At 43.5% G+C, this 19942-nt stretch overlaps 1 protein-coding gene across 1 annotated transcript; it reads left to right on the top strand.

The window, feature by feature from the left end:
• The first annotated feature begins 44 nt into the window (after positions 1-44).
• LOC109115890 (uncharacterized) lies at positions 45-19719 on the top strand. The gene is made up of 2 exons (XM_088895112.1): positions 45-18305; positions 18413-19719. The coding sequence occupies exons 1-2, from the start codon at positions 17851-17853 to the stop codon at positions 18426-18428; spliced, it is 471 nt and encodes a 156-aa protein (XP_088751238.1). The 5' UTR covers positions 45-17850; the 3' UTR covers positions 18429-19719.
• The last annotated feature ends 223 nt before the right edge of the window (positions 19720-19942 follow it).

The following is a 19942-nucleotide window of genomic DNA, read 5'->3' as shown; positions in this document are numbered from 1 at the left end:
TAACCAAAAGTGGCACGTCACTTAGCTGGGAGGTCTCTCCCCAGGCATGCAGTGTGCTATGGTAGGAGCCAGGACATTGTTAGACTGCATTTGGCATTCCTTATTTTAAGGACTTATGTTCTTTTTACAGTTAAAAACTCGATATTTATAAGGACATTTTAACCGCAAAAAAGAAGATAAATCCTGAAAATAAGAAATGCCAAATGCAGCCTTAAGTCTGCTTACATTGGAAATATCTATGTGGGCTAGGAAAATGAATAAGATAATATATGTGAGCAGAAAGGAGCTTGGCATCTCCACTGGCCATCCACCTGCTTACTGCTTGTTCAGGGTCCCAGAATAGATAAGTTGCCCGATTCCCATTCTAATTTCCGTTTACCGCTAAAGAAATAATTAAAAAATATTCATTGCTCTAACCACTGCAGAGCTCCAGACAGTGGTTTCCTTTGGTTTGATAAATATTTTTACATATTGCAATTTTGTTCATTCATATTGTCGTCGTCGTCATCATCATCATTATCATCATCTTCTTTCAACTATATAGAATTAATTATATTGGATTCTGTTTCGCCATTCCCTTTTGTTTAATGCAATTCAAGATCCATGACCATAAGAGTTTGGCAACGGCTTTAATACTAACGGCTAACCTCCAAATCTCTCGATCTCTCGATGGAGGTGAAGCTCCATCCACCAACCAGCCAGACGTTCTTCTCCGCACCGAAGAATGCTTAGAATGCTTGCAGCAATGGCTCCGGCCTCGCTCATCGAATATCCAAATCCGAATCCTCCCCGAACAAAAAACAAATAAGAAAACATTCCACCTCCGAACGGAATTCTCCTCACCTCTCATCTTGTTTACCGATTGAAGAAAGAAAGCGCCACCATCACAGATTACAGAGAGACCGGAGAAATGATGATGATTGAAGAGGTACAATACTTGGAAACGTATTGTTTTTACTTACATATCATAAAAAAGGTGGACTGGTTTACAATTACAAGTGCGACGAGAACCCAAAACCAAATCTCCCAATGATCTGAAAACTTGAGAAACTCCGGTGCTGTTCGAAGTTGTAACCGACTCTTCATTCTTCAAATTCCAGTCGAGAAGAACGAAGTCGAGGGAAGCAAAAGGAAAGATAACAAATAGGTTCGATAAAGGAGAAGAGAACGACACGACACGACCCGTTTCGTTCGGTAGCTGTGAACCTGTGATCAGTTTTCAGAATTAACGGAAGAAAGCAGAAGAGATGTTTTTCTTCTTTGTGGACGCTGCACCAACTGCGGCTCGGCGGCGGGTTTGGTGGAGTACGAGAAGGTCCTGAAGGTGTTCTTCGTTCCGGTGTGGCGTTGGTCCGGCAAAGAGCCAGCCATGTACTACAACAGCTGCTCCCTCTTCTTCCCTCAATCCTTCTCCCTCCCTCCCCATCCGTCCTCGACTTCTCTCCGTCCCTCTCCGATATTCTTCGCTGCCATTCTTGCTCTCACGTTGTTGAACCCGAGTTCAGCTTCTGTCCGTTCTGCAGTTCAGCTCTGTAATCTTTTATCACAAGTGGGGTTTTCAATTTGATTAGAAAAACAAGAAATTTTCTTTCTTAACTTGCTCTGCCCCCTACTTTGTTTTACTTGTAGTTGGAGTTTCTTTTCCATCATTTGCCTTTTGCAGGGAGGAAAGAAATCTTTGGATTATAAGTCTTTCGTGGGTTGTTTCAGATTCATGTAAACTGCCACATGTTCAAGCAGATGCAGCTACTTTATCTTCACGTGGTTGGAGCTAATACTCACCGTCGAAACTGCGCTACTAAACAAATCAGACGGTCCACAAGGACCCAACGTCACGTGATTCACTGCTCAACGTGGAATCACCTCAAAGAACGTCGTCGTCCACTCGTCCTCTTGTATAGACGCCATTTCTGAATTATAAGGCACATGCGTAGCTCCCATATCTCCTCCGTCCACTTCCTTACTCGAATCAACGGTCTAGATTCTGTCCTGCTTATAAATCCTCTCTCACTCACACACACTCTCTCTCTCTGTACTCACCCACTCGGTCTCTCTGTATATATGTATATAAAGCGACTGGCGAGCTCTCTCTGTTAATCGAGGAGGTCTTCTTGCCTCTTCGCCCACTCACTTGAAGCTCTCTCTCTTGTCGAAGATTTCTTTTTTTTTTTTTTCTCATTTTATTTTGGGAAAGAACAAAAAAGATGCTTCTTCGAAGCGCTTCAACGCCGATCTTGAATTCATGGATTCCGTAGTCAAAGGAGTCGTTGCCGGAATCTAACCTGTTTCTTCATATACCGAAAACTCGACCGATCACATTGACTGCCTCATCGGCTTCGGTGCCTCTTGGCGACGATTCCATGAAGAAGATGAGCAGAGCTCTGTCGGAGACTGATCTCCGGGAGCATGCGGTGTTGAAAAAGAAGACATTAGGGAGGAACCTTACTAGGCTGCCTTCAATTTCGGTGGAAGAAGAGGAGGAACAAGAGGTGGGAATCAAGTCAAGGGCTTCGTCGTTGGAGCGGCTGCTTTCGAGTTTGGGGGTTTGGGGGAAGCTGTGGAAGCGATGGATGAGGGGTGTTGGGTGAAGGGGCGAAGGATAACGGGTTGTGACGAGGGCGGATTTTGGCTCTCTAATGACATCACATATATGTTATCTTGGAACATCTAGTTGATACATACACACCACTTAAGCAATGACTTGGAGTCTCAAATTGTGGTTTATTGTGGTTTTTCACCTAGTGGCTTGCCTTCACCGCTAACCTGGCGACTTCGACCACAATTCAGGTTGGTTAAAAGTACTTTGTTCAAGGCCGACTTGCACCCTTTCGTCACTGGCCGAACTTCCTTCGAGGGCATGTTGACTTGACTGAGGTCTAGGTGGCGACTTGTGAGATGTGACAAATTCGGCATGCATACCCGATACTCCCACGATTCATAGAAGTTGGCCCACATACCGAACATTTCGGAGGGTGGTCAATGTGCATGATGTTTACCTCTAAGGATTTTGGACCGGTTAGGTACGATCTCCTAGAAATCTTGGATGCGGTGCGTGAGGCCCACATTGAACAATGCCTATATAAAGGCACCAACCCCAAAGACCCAGAGAGGAGAAAAAAGATAGGTACGTATGATTATTTGCTCACTAGCACTCTAGCATTCAAGTATTCAGCTTGCATCCATAATATAGTACTAACTTAAGCATCGGAGCGACCTCGCCGGGTTAGCCACTCCAGGTTCTCTAATCTATTATCTTGTAGTCTGATCCAGCTCGTCACGCAACTAGTGTTCAAATCATCTTCCAGTTAGGAGTATCTAGATCGCGCACTATCAATTGATGCCGTCTGTGAGAAACGCTACAAGAAGCTAAATTCTCACCTTCTAAAAGGCTAAGTCCTATTCTTCCAAAAAGCTAAGATCCCGCCTTTTAGAAACTAAAGTTCTCACTTTCTAATTTCCATTTTTTATGAACTCAAAGGCACTTTTGAGCAGCATCAACACCCAGAACGAATACCGATTATTGGGGGACAAAAACACCTATGATGAACCTGGAGAACTCCCCTGTGACAAGCAGACAAGTTCAGGCTAAACTCAGCATCCCTAGTGCCCAAGATAAATACACCGTTATTGCATGTGAACGCCCCTCTCCCCACGGTACAGCCATTAGTGGTTCCTGCCGGGGTTGAAGCGTAGCAGTTCTATGAGATGAATTATGAATTTCCAGATCTGAGCATGGGAGAAGCCCGATGTAGACAACAACAGAACATCCTCAACTCATCCTCAATAGCAGTCAGCCAGGATGAGGCCTCATCAGCCCTGTTTCGTGAGGTCGCCTCTACAAGATGAGTTCTTCGTGGCTTCCGCAGGAGTTGGCGGCCAACGGACTGCATGGACGCCCTTGCAAGTTGAGCCTTCCAAGGCTCCTGTGCGAGCTGGTGACCTAAAGTCAATAGTGCTGCCCCCGTAGGTCAAGCTCCCAGTGGCTTCTTGTAGGAGTGGATGACCGGTGTCACTAACGAGGCTGATGTAGTGTAGTCATGGCCCTAAACTGCCAAATCACACCGACAACAACATTATGCCCTCGCAAAGGGGGCATAACATGTACGTTATGGTCTCGCAAGCACTCACCCAAGAAGATAATCCTACAAGATGACGTAGAAGCAACTATATGAGAAGTTATTATAGAATGACCACCCGCTTAGGCAGAAATGTCAGGTCGCACGTCGGCTAAATAAGGATAAGGAGAGTAGACTGCGAGTCGCTCCCAGAGCCCAAGGGCTAAGGTGTCGAGTTGATAAAAGATCTCAACACCACATGAGACCTAGTTGCCTCTTCAGCATGGGCAAATAAAAAAGTAACTTGTGCGCAGGTAGGATGGGCACATACCCTACAATGTCTATTTACTTCGGCGTACATTGAGATCGGGTTATTCCTATTAAAAACTAGTGTTAGACAGTGTATGCCCTTAGCTCAAATCAGAATGATGTACATTATAACATTTAATGTAAATGAATAAAGTACATATTTGATTCATGTTGTTATGGTGTGTTTTTGTGTAATACCCTTAAATTGGACACTTATGAGACTCGTGTTAGCTTAGAATCTTCACAGCCGTTGGATAAATCTGGGGAGATTTATCCTACCAAGGTTGACACTGATGTGCCACCAAGTTGGTTGGGGTGGTTTGTCTCAGCTACCAGGGTGAGACCTGAGGTACATGCAGTGTGCATTTTCTTGAAACCCTGAACCGAACAAGAATTCTAGTATTGCCCCGGACCTTGGAGATAGATGGGCAAAACTGGAATGTTACACCTGACCCCTAGACTCGATTATGATATTGCACTAGGTGTCGGATTGGACTGTCTTTGATATGTTAATCAGTGAGATCCTTAGAGGGGGTCAAAACCTGGGTATGTTGGGACAGTCCGAGAATTCATCTGAGTGGGTGATCATAGTGACAGAATCATCCCCTTTGTCGAACAAAGTAAATGATCAGGAATGCACTCTCTTTGATGGAAACCAAAATTGCCGGTAGTTGATTTCAGCCGTTGAAATTTGTTTTGCAAAATATATTTATATAGAGATATACATATATATATTATGGTTTCAAAATGTTTGCAAAATGTTTTAATTCCCGGGATCCATGTGAGTAGAGAGTGCAGCACTGTACCTTGCAACCGAGGGAGAGGTCATCTCTTGTCGGGTAGTGTTTGATCATTATGGGCTGAGAGGTTAAGTGTAAGACCATTGAGGATAATACCTGATGGGCTAATCTTGCATCTACCCACAGTCCTTGAGATTTTATAAGCTGCCTTGACCCAAGGACTATTTAGTGTAAATGTTGGGCCCATTAAGAGCCCATGGTGATGGACTTTGGGGTTCGTTGTTTCCTACAGTGAATTCGGCCAAGCCTTGTAATAGAGGCTAGGTTGAACCCATGTGACAGATGTGTAGATCAATGTTTAGGTCACATGCCATACAAGGACAGCCAACTGGGTAGTAGTTAGGAGGTTAAGTGAGCACATAGACTTAATGGGCCTAAAGCCCAATTCAAACTGGCTTAATAAGATTAATTAATTTGGGGCGGTTCTGGGATTTAGATCAGCAGATAGGATAAGGGATTATCCCTATCTACTCAGAGAGTCCAGATCCAAATAAAGATTTGGATAAGGAAACTCTTAATTTGATTAGGAAGGTTGATCTTTATCTGTAGATAAGATAAGGGATTATCCTTATCTCTTAAAGAGAGTCCACATTCAAATACAAGATTTGGATTAGGAAACTCCTAATGGGATTAGGAGATGCTCTCTTTAAAGGCTATAAATAGAGGAGTAGGGCGAACGTCCAAGATACAACACTCAGTTTGCAGATTACACAGAGAGAAGAATTTGCAATTTGACTGCTCCTGTCTTCTGCTCTTTCCTGCTCTTGCCGCTCCTATCAGTTCAATCTCCAGTTGTGGGAGTGATCAATAAAGGTTTTTGATATTGCCTTTTGGTAGAAAAGGTAATCTAAAGTCGTGCTCATCAGCCCTCCATCACATTCTTGTTGAAGAATTCGGTTCTTGTTGAAGAATTCGGTTCTTGCTGAAGAGCCGTCCTGCTGATTATGCTTCATCCTGCACCGTGCCATCTTCGGTGGAAGCAGTCTTTGGTTTTCTCCTTGGACGTGAACACCTTCATTGGGAGTTACTGTTACTCCGTATCACGTATATCCCTTTACTCCCTTTTGGTTTCAGATCTGGTCCGGTTTTGTTTCAAGATTGATAATTGAAAATGCAGTTTTCTAAAATAGGGAATGTGATTCCCACATGGGAGAGAGATAAATTTTTGAAATTTCGCCGAACCTTCCTGCAGGGTTCGGCCATCTATATGATGGATCTCTCATCCTTTCAATGGTATCAAAGCCAGGTTCAAATCTTGAACCAAAATTAACCAGATCTGAATCTACGCAAATTAGCATTTTTTGGGAAAATGGTTCCTAGTTTTTTGGGTGATTGATCTGAAATTAAATATTTTTAAATCTGATTTATATTTAAAATTGTTCTATATATTTTTCTTGATTTTTGGGCTGTTCGTATGGTGGAGATCGAATTCTTTAATGGCGTAAGAAAACTACGCACCTGTTGTTCTATTCATTCTTGGTCTGTAATTAATTTTTTTAAAATTTTAAACAGAATGTATAGGAATTCAAGTTTGATGTATTGTTAATAGAAAATAGGTTTTTCTATTTTATTCCATTCGAAGTTGAAGTAGAAAGCGTAGAGGAAAGATTTTCGCAGATATGGGTTCAGCCATCTGCGGTTTGCAGTTTTGGAAACTGCATGCTGCGATCTAATTTTTGTTTTGTAGGGTAACAGTCCTACGAACAACCCTCCTACTGATTATTGATTGTCTTGTTTCAGTTATTTAATTTCAGATCAAATTTTCTTGAATTAAATCTTGAATTAAAAATCAAACCCTAGATCCATTCGAACCAGATTGGACCAAACTGGTTGGACCGAATCTGTGGTTCGATGGGGGCTATTCTCAACCCTAATTTTTCACTCATGGGTCCAGGAGTTGATGGTTAATTGCAAGATGCAATTCAACCCACATCTATAAAACCCAGTTTTAATATGTTAAAACTGCTTTAGCCAATTTCAACATAAAAGCTATATGGGCCGAACTGCTCTTTGCAATTCAGCCCATATACCTAGATAATATTAATCAGTAATATTATGAAAATTTATGGGCTTTAATTATGGGTTTTATAGTTATTTAATTGATTTGATCGATTATGTTTTTCATGCATGTGATGTATGGATGTGTGATGTGCAACGTTCATGGGCCATAAGTACTTGGCCCATGCTGATTCGATAGTGGCTTTTGTGCACATCATTGCTATGGTGTCCTTCAGATCATTGGATGATCTCCCTTCGTGGTGGGCCTCACTCCAGCTTCCTCCCCAAGAGGAGCCGTGCGGAACCCTAGCCATGTAGGGCCCATCTAAACCTGACTTTATGAAAGTTAGTGGGATACACTTTGGTTTGACCTAAATTAAATTAGGGCATAATATTTCGTTCCCTCCACTAAAATATAAGTGCATGTGATAGGGAGATTTATATGATGAACTCTCTAAAGGCCTTCCATCATTAACATGAAGATGAGTCCTTCAGTAATGAGGAAACGCACCATAAAATTAGGCTATGCATTTGCTGCTGGATCTGTTGGATTGTTTCATAAGATGATAGGGGCGTCATAGATTGATGTGGGAGAGGCCTATCCTAAAATGGTAGACTCTCTCACAGTACCTTGGCGTTCACAAATATGATGGATGAGCACTCACTGGACAGAAAGGTTTAACATAAAATGGCAATGAACCTTGTCTGACAGAGGCCAAAGGGAAAGCTCATAAGATGAGTGGATATGATCCTTCACAGAAAGGTGGTGGGGTTATGCAGCTGAAATAGTTGGCTCCATGCACCCTATGTGATTTCTCACATTTCTAGAGACATAATTCGCAGTCTCCGTCACTGAGATAGGAGGGAAATCTCAGAGATGAATAAATGGAAGTGAAACATAGATTAAAAGCCATATCTATGTAGGTAACATGAATCAAATAAGGTTGTGGACTAATATTTGCTTTGCCCTTTATCAGAAATGGCAAACAGTCAATTCACTAAACTATTTGACAACAACAAGCTTAAGGGCCCAAATTATGCTAACTGGTTTCGTAACCTTATGCTGGTCCTAATGTCCGAGAAATTGGACAAAATTGCTAAAAACCCTGTTTCGGATCATCCGGGTGACAGGGCTTCTGAGGCCAGATGGAGAGAGTATAAAAAATGGGAGGAGAAAAAATTCTCTTATCCGGTGTTATATTATAGCCTCTTTGGATAATCCGATACAGCGATAATTTGATAAGATCGAAGTGTCCAAGGACATATTGGATAGTCTAAAGACTATGTATGAGGAGCAGAACCGTTCTACTCGTCAGAAGGTCTTAAAGTTGTTTATGACCGCACAGATGATCGAGAACCAACAGGTTCATGACCATTGTCTAAAGATGATAGGTTATATTAATGAACTGGAGGCTCTCGAGTCAGGGCTAGACCATGCCACTAAAATTGATGCTATCCTCAATTCCTTGTCTCCCTTCTTCAATTAGTTTACCATGAACTATAACATGAATAAGCTAAATGTTAGCCTTCAGGAACTCAACAATATGTTGTAGAGGGCTGGAGAATTGATTAAGAAGGATAAGCCGATAGCCATGCTTGTTGAAGGTGGCAAATCGGGCAAGAGAAAGCAAAAGGCTAAAGGGAAGGCTCAGAAGAGAAATAACAAAGTTAAGAAGTAGAAAAAGGATAAGGCATCGGATGCCTGTCACTTCTACAAACAGGCCGACCACTAGAAGAGGAACTGTCCTCAATTTCTGGAGACTAAGAAGAAATGTAATTTCGAATCTTTTATCACAGAGACCAATTTGTTGGTCCCTTCTGCTTCCTGGTGTATTGACTCTAGGGTTTCAACTCATGCGTGTAACACACTGCAGGGGTTCAAGATAAGCAGAAGACTGAGTGACGGAGAAGTGACACTCTACTTGGGGACTTCTGCAACAATTGCAACTACAACCATAGGAACTGTAGAATTAGTTTTCAAAGAAGGAATTATTGTACTAAAAGATTGTCTTTTCGTACCAAATTTAAGAAAAAATTTGATTTTTGTATCAAAATTGTGCATGGATGGTTATTCTATCTTATTCAGTAATGTGATTACTATTAAACGGAATAACAAATTTCTCGCATACAAAGAACTTGAGAATGGTCTCTATGTTCTCCATCCTTCTCTAGAAATGAACCTTACCGAAACTACGTCGGAAATAATCCCCAAGAAGAGAACCCGTGATATAGTGAATCCCACGTGCCTATGTCATTACCGACTTGGCCACATTAATATAGATCGTATCACAAGGTTGGTAAAGGATGGTCCTTTGGATTTTCTATCTGTAGTAGACCTTCCAACTTGTGAACATTGCCTTCAGGGTAAGATGATGAAACGATCATTTAATAGTAAGCCTAAAAGATGTACATGCACACTTGACCTTATACATACTGATGTATGTGGTCCCCTAAATGTTAGGACACGTAACCAGCATGTTTATTTCATAACCTTTACCGATGATTACTCACGGTATGGTTACGTGTACCTAATGAGACATAAGTCTGAATCTTTTGAAAAGTTCAAAGAATTCAGACAAGAGGTCGAGAAACAGTTAGGGAGAGAAATTAAGACCCTTCGATCAGATCGAGGTGATGAGTATCTCTTTGACGAATTCAGAATCTACTTAAAGGACAATGGGATAGTATCACAACTAGCTCCTCCTACAACACCACAGCTAAACGGTGTGTTAGAAAGGAGGAACCAGACTTTATTGGATATGGTCTGATCACTTCTCGTACACTCAGAGCTACCCACATCCTTTTGGGGTTACGCATTAGAGACTACGATATACGTGCTGAACCGGGTTCCAACCAAATCCGTTCCGAATACTCCCTATGAGTTTTGGACTAGTAAGAAACCAAGTGTGAGACACTTGAAGATTTGGGGTTGTCCGGCACATGTTAAAGGAACAGGTGCTGACAAATTGGAATCCAAGACCAATCGTTGCCTATTTATAAGCTACCTCAAAGGCTCTGTGGGTTACTTATTCTATGATCCAAAAGAGCAAAAGGTGTTTTGTAGTCGAAATGCCCACTTCTTAGAAGAAGATTATATCCTGGATAATCATCATCAGGAAGTTGTTCTTGATGATGAGAGCCCAGGGGTAGTAGGAGATGTCCCACCAGTTCCAGAAAATAACCAACCTAGGAGATCTATCCGGGTTTCCAGGCCTCCAGTTCATTTTGGCTATGATCAAGAAAGCTACTTGGTGGAAGCCACAACCAATGAGGAGGATCCCGTGACTTATACGGAAGCCATGTTGAACATAGATTCCTTGAAGTTGGTAGATGCCATGAGAGCTGAGATGGACTCAATGGAGACCAATGGAGTCTGGACTCTGGTAGATTCGCCCCTTGGGGTAAAATCAATTGTTTGCAAATGGATCTATAAGAGGAAGAAGGGCCCTGATGGTAAGGTTGAGACCTACAAGGCTCGTTTTGTGGCGAAAGGGTACACTTAGAAAGAATGAATCGATTATGAGGAAACATTTTCACTCGTGGCTATGCTTAAATCCATTAGGATTCTGCTAGCTATAGTAGCGTACCATGATTACGAAATTTGGCAAATGGATGTCAAAACTGCGTTCCTGAATGGAGATCTTACTGAAGATATCTATATGCAGCAACCGCAAGGTGTCATAGCTGCGGGTCAGGAACACATGGTATGTAAAATAAACCAATCCATATATGAACTTAAGCAAACTTCTAGGAGTTAGAACATCCGGTTTGACTCTACCGTCAAACAGTTTGACTCTACCGTCAAACAGTTTGACTTTGAGCAAAATCCAGATGAACCATGTGTCTATAGGAAAACCAGTGGTGATAAGGTTACGTTCTTGGTTCTGTATGTACATGACATTCTATTCATTAGGAATGATGTAGGAATGTTAACTACAGTGAAAGTATGGCTTTCACAGCAATTCTCCATGAAAGATCTTGGAGAAGCCTCCTATATACTGGGTCTTCGACTCTATAGAGATAGATCGAAGAGGATAATAGGATTATCCCAGTCTGCTTACATTGACAAAATAATCAAAAGATACAACATGTAGAACTCCAAGAAAGGAAATGTTCCTTTCAGGCATGAAGTCACTCTCTCCAGAGGTTCCCTATGCCTCAGCCGTAGGAAGCATCATGTATGCCATGCTGTGCACTCGTCTTGATATTTCTCAGGCAGTGAGTGTGGTAAGCAGATACCAGTCTAACCCAGGGCAAGAGCATTGGACCGCAGTGAAAAACATACTAAAATACCTTCAAAGGACAAAAGAGTTTTGTCTAGTGTTCGATGGTAGTTCACTACAGATCCAGGAGTATACTGATGCCAATTTTCAATCAGATCCAGATGATAGAAAGTCTACATCTGGTTATATCTTCATGATAGGATCATGTGCTATTTGCTGGAAAAGCAACAAATAAGGGTTCACAGTGGATTCCACAACTGAAACCGAATACATTGCCGCAAGTGAAGCTGTCAAAGAAGCCGTATGGATAAAGAAGTTCATTCAGGAATTGGGAGTAGTTCCACCCAGCACATCACCCATTCCATTGTTGTGTGACAACACTGGAGCCATTGCTCAGGCTAAGGAGCCACGAGCCCACTCGAAGTCGAAGTACATCGAGAGGAAGTACCATGTACTGCGGGAGATAGTTGGAAGAGGGGACATCCTGATTCAGAAGGTAGCATCAGCGGAAAATATAGCAGACCCATTGACTAAGCCACTGACATAGAAAGTGTTTGAGAAACACGTGGAAAGCATGGGACTCTGGCTTATACCCGATTGGACCTAAGTGCAAGTGGGAGTTGTTAGACAGTGTATGCCCTTAGCTCCAATCAGAATGATGTACATTATGACATTTAATGTAAATGAATAAAGTACATATTTGATTCATGTTATTATGGTGTGTTTTTGTGTAATACTCTTAAATTAGACACTTATGAGACTCGTGTTAGTTTAAAATCTTCATATCCGTTGGATAGATCTGGGGAGATTTATCTTGCCAAGGTTGACACTGATGTGCCACCAAGTTGGTTGGGGTGGCTTGTCTCAACTGCCAGGGTGAGTCCTAAGGTACATGCAGTGTGGGTTTTCTTGAAACCCTGAACCGGACTAGAATTCCAGTATTGCCCTGGACCTTGGAGATAAATGGGCAAAACTGGAATGTTACACCTAACCCCTAGACTCGATTATGATACTGCACTAAGTGTTGGATTGGGCTGGCTTAGATATGTCAATCAGTGAGATCCTTAGAGGGGGTCAAAACCTAGGTATGTTGGGACAGTCCGAGAATTCATATGAGTGGGTGATCATAGTGACAGAATCAGCCCCTTTGTCGGACAAAGTAAATGATCAGGAATGCAGTCTCTCTGATGGAAACCAAAACTGCTGACAGTTGATTTCAACCGTTGAAATTTGTTTTGCAAAATATATTTATATAGAGATATACATATATATATATATATATTATGGTTTCAAAATGTTTGCAAAAGGTTTTAATTCCCGGATTCATGTGAGTAGAGAGTGCAACACTGTACCTTGTAGCCGAGGGAGAGGTCCTCTCTTGTCGGGTAGTGTTTGATCATTATAGGATGAGAGGTTAAGTGTAAGACCATTGAGGGTAATACCTGATGGGCTAATCTCACATCCGCCCACAGTCCTTGGGTTTTTATAATATGGCTTGACCCAATGACCATTTAGTGTAAATGTTGGGCCCATTAAGAGCCCATGGTGATGGACTCAGGGGTTCATTGTTTCCTACAGTGAATTCGGCCAGGCCTTGTAACAGAGGCTGGGCTAAACCCATGTGGCTGATGTGTAGATCAATGTTTGGGTCCCACATGGGAAAGAGAAATTTTTTAAATTTCACCCAATCTTCTTTCAGGGTTTGGCCATCCATATGATGGATCTCTCATCCCTTCACCTAGCTCGTTAGCCCGACACTTCGTTAGTAATCGACACTTATTGACGTCAGCTCGGGCATATACCTAGTCACCTCTTTGGCAAGGGAAAAATAAAAAAGCTATTCGTGTTTAGCCTCATCGGTGTGCATACTAGTTCGGCACCATGACAAATGCAAACTTGGCTAATCTCTTCACAGTAGACCTCTACCTTGGTTTTAGGATCCGCATCGAACTCATTGTCTACTCTTTTGAGAACCAGTTCAAGTGACACTGCGTCAAAGTCTACCTAGGTGGAGTGACCTAATAAAGCAATCACGCAGTTAGAACACCCCTTTGAGGACAGCATGGTAAGCTTCACTTTCGAGGTAATGGTCGGATTGCAGAACCCCTTGACGGTTACATCCCTAATAAGGTAGATGTCCTCGGGGTACCTACTTCACCTCTCATTGAGAGGATGAGTTCGCTTTCGTGCCCGAGAATCAAGGCAACAAGGTCCTGCGTAAGGCAGCAAACACTCGAACTATTCCGATCTGAGAAGTAAATCAGACCAACGCTTGCGACTACAAATTGATCGAATCAGTCATCTTGGGCCAAAAGGAGCAATCTCCTCCCTTCGCCGAGCTACTCTCAGCTTGGGAGTGGGGGGCAATTGATGAGGGCGGATTTGGCCCTCCAATGACATCATGACACATTGTCACAGTCTGACACAGGCTTAGCCTTGCCTACACTTGGCAAGCTTACGTTAAGGGACACCACCGTTATTTTCGCCTGTAAGATTTTTGGGAAAAGTGATGTTATTTTCAGGTAGACCTCTAAAAGCTTAACGTACTCTTTGAGGAGGGGTGGTCGACCTCTTTGGGTGCCTAACCTTGGCACTCCTAGACCAACATCCCTTGCAGGGCGGCCCTGGTTAATGGCTAGCATGGCTACCAGGGTTCCTCATGGGCGCACACATACTCATGGGGACAGTGCATGGACCGACACTGCGCTACCAACACTCGAGGGAGGCTTGGCATGCGGACCTGGCTCAAGTATGACCCTTCACCACGCCAGCCCCTTGCTCAAGCTAAATGAGCTACCCTGTTGCCCATAGCACACAGGTGTGTTCTGGCCCAAGCGATTGCCTATCATCATTGGCACACAGGTGCCTACATCATCGGCATACAAGAGTCCCTTCTCATCGACGCCCACTCGCCTTTCATCATGGCCGTCACCCTTTAGCACGTAAGAGGCGCCTCCCATGGACCGACCAGAGCCAGCCAAGTGCCCCGGCCATGCGACTTGAGGTCATGATCCAGTGCTACTGACCTTGGTGGAGCCATTTCATCGAGCAACTCCTAGCCTCACGTCACACAAAGGTTTGTCCTGGCCTACCTTGGCCTGGACGCCGCACGGGTTTCTTCCGCTATAGAACTACCCTCATGACAGTTGGTATCAGAGTGAGTTAGCCAACTGCTGCCGCAATTGGTATCAGAGCAAGCTAGCCAACTACTGCCGTAGTTGGTGTCAAAGTAGATTAGCATAGAGCTAGTTGAAGCGGTCATCTCGACAAGCAGCACATCGTGGGGTGTGGTCCCTAGGCACTTCCACTTGGGCACAAGCAAGCATCTTCGCATCAGGCCTGGCAAGAGGCCATTCATTCGTGTCCTCATTCCAATGACCCCAAAACAGCGCCCTTGCGGGGGCAGACGCATTGGTTGCTGTGCTCATGCGGGGGCAGAAGCATGAGCCTTTTCATGGAAGGTATATTGTGGTGGTTTGAGTGGGGGAGTGCCATGCTTCCTCACGGACATCAGTTGTTGTTCATTTTAGTGAGTTGTGGGTGGTGTGCCTACATCTTGGTTTCATGACGGATGAGTCATTGTTCTGTAGTTTGTCAAAGGCACTACTATGGCATGGACAACAGTCCGAATTAGTTTGTGTCGACGGTGGGTCAAGGAATATCACTGAAGTGGCATTTTTGCACAGAATGGGTCCTCGGTTGAAGCCACAATATGGAATGATAGGAATGTGGGTACACTAGTTGTTGGAGCATGGCGGCCCTACACTAGCAATGCATCGGAGGACATGCTCAGTTCTACAAACAGGTGGAACACTTGCAGCAACAATAGCTCATCACAAGGCGAGTGCATGTTCGGCAACATCATGGGTAAAAGTTGCCACCACTCGCACACAAAGCGGTTAGATCTCCTTGAGGCAGCAACACAATGGCTAGGTTTGATTAACCCGCAAACAGCGAGGTGAAGTCTACAGACCAGCATGGTGAAAGGGTACACCCAGGACACACGCCAATAGCAGGAGTAGACCTATCGCATCGTGTTCGGTAGCACTACTGAAAAACTACCAAGAAGACGGTCGAGCCTTGAGGTGAAGATGATACATGGGGTGAACCTCCGCGAAGCACCACACACAATTTCTTCGAGGGCCCTTCTCACACATTTCAACGGCATAGCCATTGCGTGATTTGAGTAACCTCAACACAGGGGGTGAAGTCTAGGCAGGCCGACATGGTGATATGGTTTTGTCCCCATAAATGGACACCAACATAGGCAAGACCCGAGTTGGCCAGGCGAGCCCAGGAACTGGCAGACAAGTGGATGGCACGGGACACAGGCGCCTATTCACAGAAGGACCATAGTCGAGGACGACAAGGGATTGAGTGGGGGAGCCTGTCACGGTCTGACACAGGCTTAGCCTTGCCTACGCTTGGCAGGCTTACGTTAAGGGACACCACCGTCATTTTCGCCTATAAGATTTTTGGGAAAAGTGATGTTATCTTCAGGCAGACCTCCAAGAGCTTAACGTACTCTTTGAGGAGGGGTGGTCGACCTCCTTGGGTGCCTAACCTTGGCACTCCTAGACCAACATCACTTGCGGGGCAGCCTTGGTTAATGGCTAGCATGGCTACCAGGGTTCCTCATGGCCGCATACATGCTCATGGGAACAATGTATGGACCGACATTGCGCTACCGACACTCAATGGAGGCTTGGCAAGCGGGCCTAGCTCAAGTATGACCCTTCACCACGCCAGCCCCTTGCCCAAGCTGAATGAGCTACCCCGTTGCCCATAGCGCACGGGTGTATTCCGGCCCAAGCAATTGCCTATCATCATTGGCACCAGGTGCCTACATCATCGGCATACAGAAGTTCCTTCTTATTGGCGCCCACTCGCCTCTCATCATGGTCGTCCCGCTTTAGCCGAGTAACCCGGCCATGCGACTTGAGGTCATGATCCAGTGCTACTGACCTTGGTGCAGCCATCTCATCGGGCAACTCCTAGCCTCGTGTCACACAAAGGCTTGTCCTGGCCTACCTTGGCTTGGACGCCCCATGGGTTTCTTCCGCAGTAGAACTACTCCCATGACAACATGGCATCTTGGAACAACTAGTTGACACATAGACACCACCTAAGCAATGACGGAGTCCCAGATCATGGTTTCTCTTCGCCCAGACCTGGCGACCTCAACCACAACTCAGGTTGGTTAAAAGCACCTCATCCAGGGCCGACATGCAGTACCTCGTCACTGGCCGAAGTGACCTCGATGCAAGGTGCAACCTCCCTCAAGGGTGTCCCGGCCTGACTGAGGTCTAGGTGGCAACTTGCGAGATGTGCTCGCCGACAAATTTGGCATGCATATCCCGACACTCCCACGATTCTTGGAAGTTGGCCCACGTACTGAACGTTCCAGAGGGTGGTCAATGTGCATGATGTTTACCTCCAAGGATTTCGGACTGGTTAGGCACGATCTCCCAGAAATCTCGGATATGGTGCGCGAGGCCCACACTGAACAATGCTATATAAAGCCACCAACCCCAAAGACCCAGAGAGGAGAAAAAAGAGAGGTATGCGCAATTATTTGCTCACTAGCACTTTAGCATTCAAGTATTCAACTTGCATCCATAATATAGTACTGACTTAAGCATTGGAGCGACCTCGCCGGTTTAGTCACCCTGGGTTCTCTGATCTATTATCTTGCAGCTTGGTCCAGCTTGTCACGCAACTTGTGTTCAGATCATCTTCTAGTTAGGAGTATCCAGATCGCGCACCATCAGGTTGGCAACTCTTCCTGTGGGCAATGGAGTTGGGAGTGATGGTGGTCGGATATGTGGTGGTGGAGGAGGACGAGGAGGATCAAATGGTGGAGACAATGAAGGGGGTTCTGGGTTTTCATATTCGAATCATGGGAACGATCGCACAGATGTTTATTATTAGAAGATGATCGAGGCAAACCCTGCAAATGCACTTCTTCTGGGGAATTACGCGAGGTTCTTAAAAGAGGAAATGAACCCATCCAATTCTTGTTTTTTCTTTATAGAGAAAGAAAAGAAAGGAATCAATCTTGACAGACTTTTGTTCGATTAATTGGAAACAGGTTTAGGGTGATCTAGCTAAAGCCAAAGAATAGCTAAAGCCAAAGAATGTTTTGTCACTCTATGTAGAACTGATATGGGAAACTCAAAGAGACTCTTGCTGGAAAATTTGTTATCGGAGAGAACAAGCCTCTGCAGATGAAGGTGGGGGAGATGGCAGATCAAAGGGCATTTTTATCTTTTCGCATTCTACTTAACGGATGGTTAACGCCAACTAGATTGTCACGTTTTAAAGTTCGGGTACTAAATTGACACTCGGCCTAAAATACAGGGTACATATCGAGAAATTTTCCTTAAAAATATAATATAACATGTGAAAATACATATGTTAATAAGTATATATAATTATATAATTAATTAATAAGAAGGTGATTCCATGAAGAAGATGAGCAGAGCTCTGTCGGAGACTGATCTCCGGGAGCATGCGGTGTTGAAAAAGATAACATTAGGGAGGAACCTTACTAGGCTGCCTTCAATTTCGGTGGAAGAAGAGGAAGAACAAGAGGTGGGAATCAAGTCAAGGGCTTCGTCTTTGGAGCGGCTGCTTTCGAGCTCTAGTTTGGGGGAAGCTACGGAAGCCATGGATGAGGGGTGTGCTGTTGGGGTGAAGGATAATGGGTTGGCAACTCTTCCTGTGGGCGGTGGAGTTGGGAGTGATTGTGGCCGGATATGTGGTGGTGGAGGAGGAGGAGGAGGATCAAATGGTGGAGACGGTGAAAGGGGTTCTGGGTTTTCAAATTCGAATTATGGGAATGATTGCACAAATGTTTATTATCAAAAGATGATCGAGGCGAACCCTGCAAATGCACTTCTTCTGGGGAATTACGCGAGGTTCTTAAAAGAGGAAACGAACCCATTCAATTCTTGTTTTTTCTTTATAGAGAAAGAAAAGAAAGGAATCAATCTTGACAGACTTTTGTTTGATTAATTGGAAACAGGTTCGGGGTGATCTAGCTAAAGCCGAAGAGTACTGTGGGAGAGCAATCCTAGCAAACCCATCAGACCAAAATGTTGTCACTCTGTGCAGAACTGATATGGGAAACTCAAAGAGACTCTTGTCGGAGAATTTGTTACCGGAGAGAACAAGCCTATTTTGGTGAAGGCGAGGGAGATGGCAGATCGAAGGACATTTTTGTCTTATTGTATTCCACTTAATGGATGGTTAACGCCAACTAGATTGTCGTGCTTTAAAGTTCAGGTAACAAATTGGCACTCAGCCTAAAGTACAGGGTACCTATCGGGAATTTTCCCTTAAAAATATAATATAACATGTGAAAATACATATGTTAATAAGTATATATAATTATACATTTTTCAGGTGTATAAAATATCTATTGCACTTTATACAATATAGGAATATGGCTAGAGATACATAGGATCACTTGACCACATCAGCCTTCTTTTTGACCATGGGGTTGTGTTCAAAAAGCCAGTGTTAAAACCGAACTAGGTTGGCCGGACCGGTTGAACCATGACCTAGGACCCTGGCTGGTTCAGTTACACCCCAAGAGCCGTAATGTCTAAAATATTGGTGAAAACCAGCTGACCATCCAGTTTAACCAAAAAACTGGTGAATCAGTCCTAGTTTTATGAAACCACTTGGGTCACTAAGTAATTGCAATTCTAAAATGAGTGTAATAAAACTTGAACCATGAATCTCATATATTGCTTAATTACCATTAATCCACCTCTGTACTTATGTTATTTAATGACTCTTTATTATATATATTATTTTATTATACATATTTTAAAGAAAGTATAAACTAAGAGACTTGAACTTTGGTCATTTGCCTTAAAAATTAAAGAATTTGCCATCCATTCACCATATTTAAGAATATTAAAAGCTGTAAAATGTATTATATATAGTATTTATATAACCCATAATATATATACATATATGCCACATCATCATGATTCGACCTCTGGTTTAACTCCGGTTGAACCTTTGACCCGTGAACCTCTCCCTTTGTCAGTTCTATGACAAGTCCGGTTCTTTGAACATTGCAAAAAGCTATCTTTAATAGTATTAAAAAATGAGGATTTTTCTAGTTCATGAACCCTGATTTGCAACAAAACGTTGGTTGTATTTGGTTCACAAACACAATGCAAGGTTGTGATTTCACGAGAGTAGCTGATTTATCCTCAAAAAAAATAAAGGGTAAATTACAAAACCCCCCTGTACTATGGGGTCTATGACAAAGACCCCCCTGTACTTTGTTTTGTGACAAAGACCCCCTTTGTACTATGATTGTGAGACATAGACCCCCTTCTATTAACTTTCTGTTGAAATCCGTTGTTACAATATTTTTTAATCCCCACACTATCTTTATAAGAAAAACACTATTCATCTCCTCCGATTTCACGATACAGGAACATGCCGAACAGCAGCGACGGTTGTATGGTTCGGTATTGGGACTTGTGAGGCCCATTCCCTTATAATCAAATTCAAACCTCTCCCCACCACCCGA

Source organism: Nelumbo nucifera, chromosome 1 (assembly GCF_055504915.1).
Source record: "Nelumbo nucifera cultivar China Antique chromosome 1, China Antique-T2T, whole genome shotgun sequence".
Taxonomy (NCBI): Eukaryota; Viridiplantae; Streptophyta; class Magnoliopsida; order Proteales; family Nelumbonaceae; genus Nelumbo; species Nelumbo nucifera.
Note: the sequence above shows the minus strand (reverse complement) of the source record. Positions and strands in the feature narration are given on the sequence as shown.

Excerpts from the sequence above, each read along its gene's own strand:
- LOC109115890 (XM_088895112.1), top strand. The coding sequence starts at position 17,851 with ATGAAGAAGATGAGCAGAGCTCTGTCGGAGACTGATCTCCGGGAGCAT.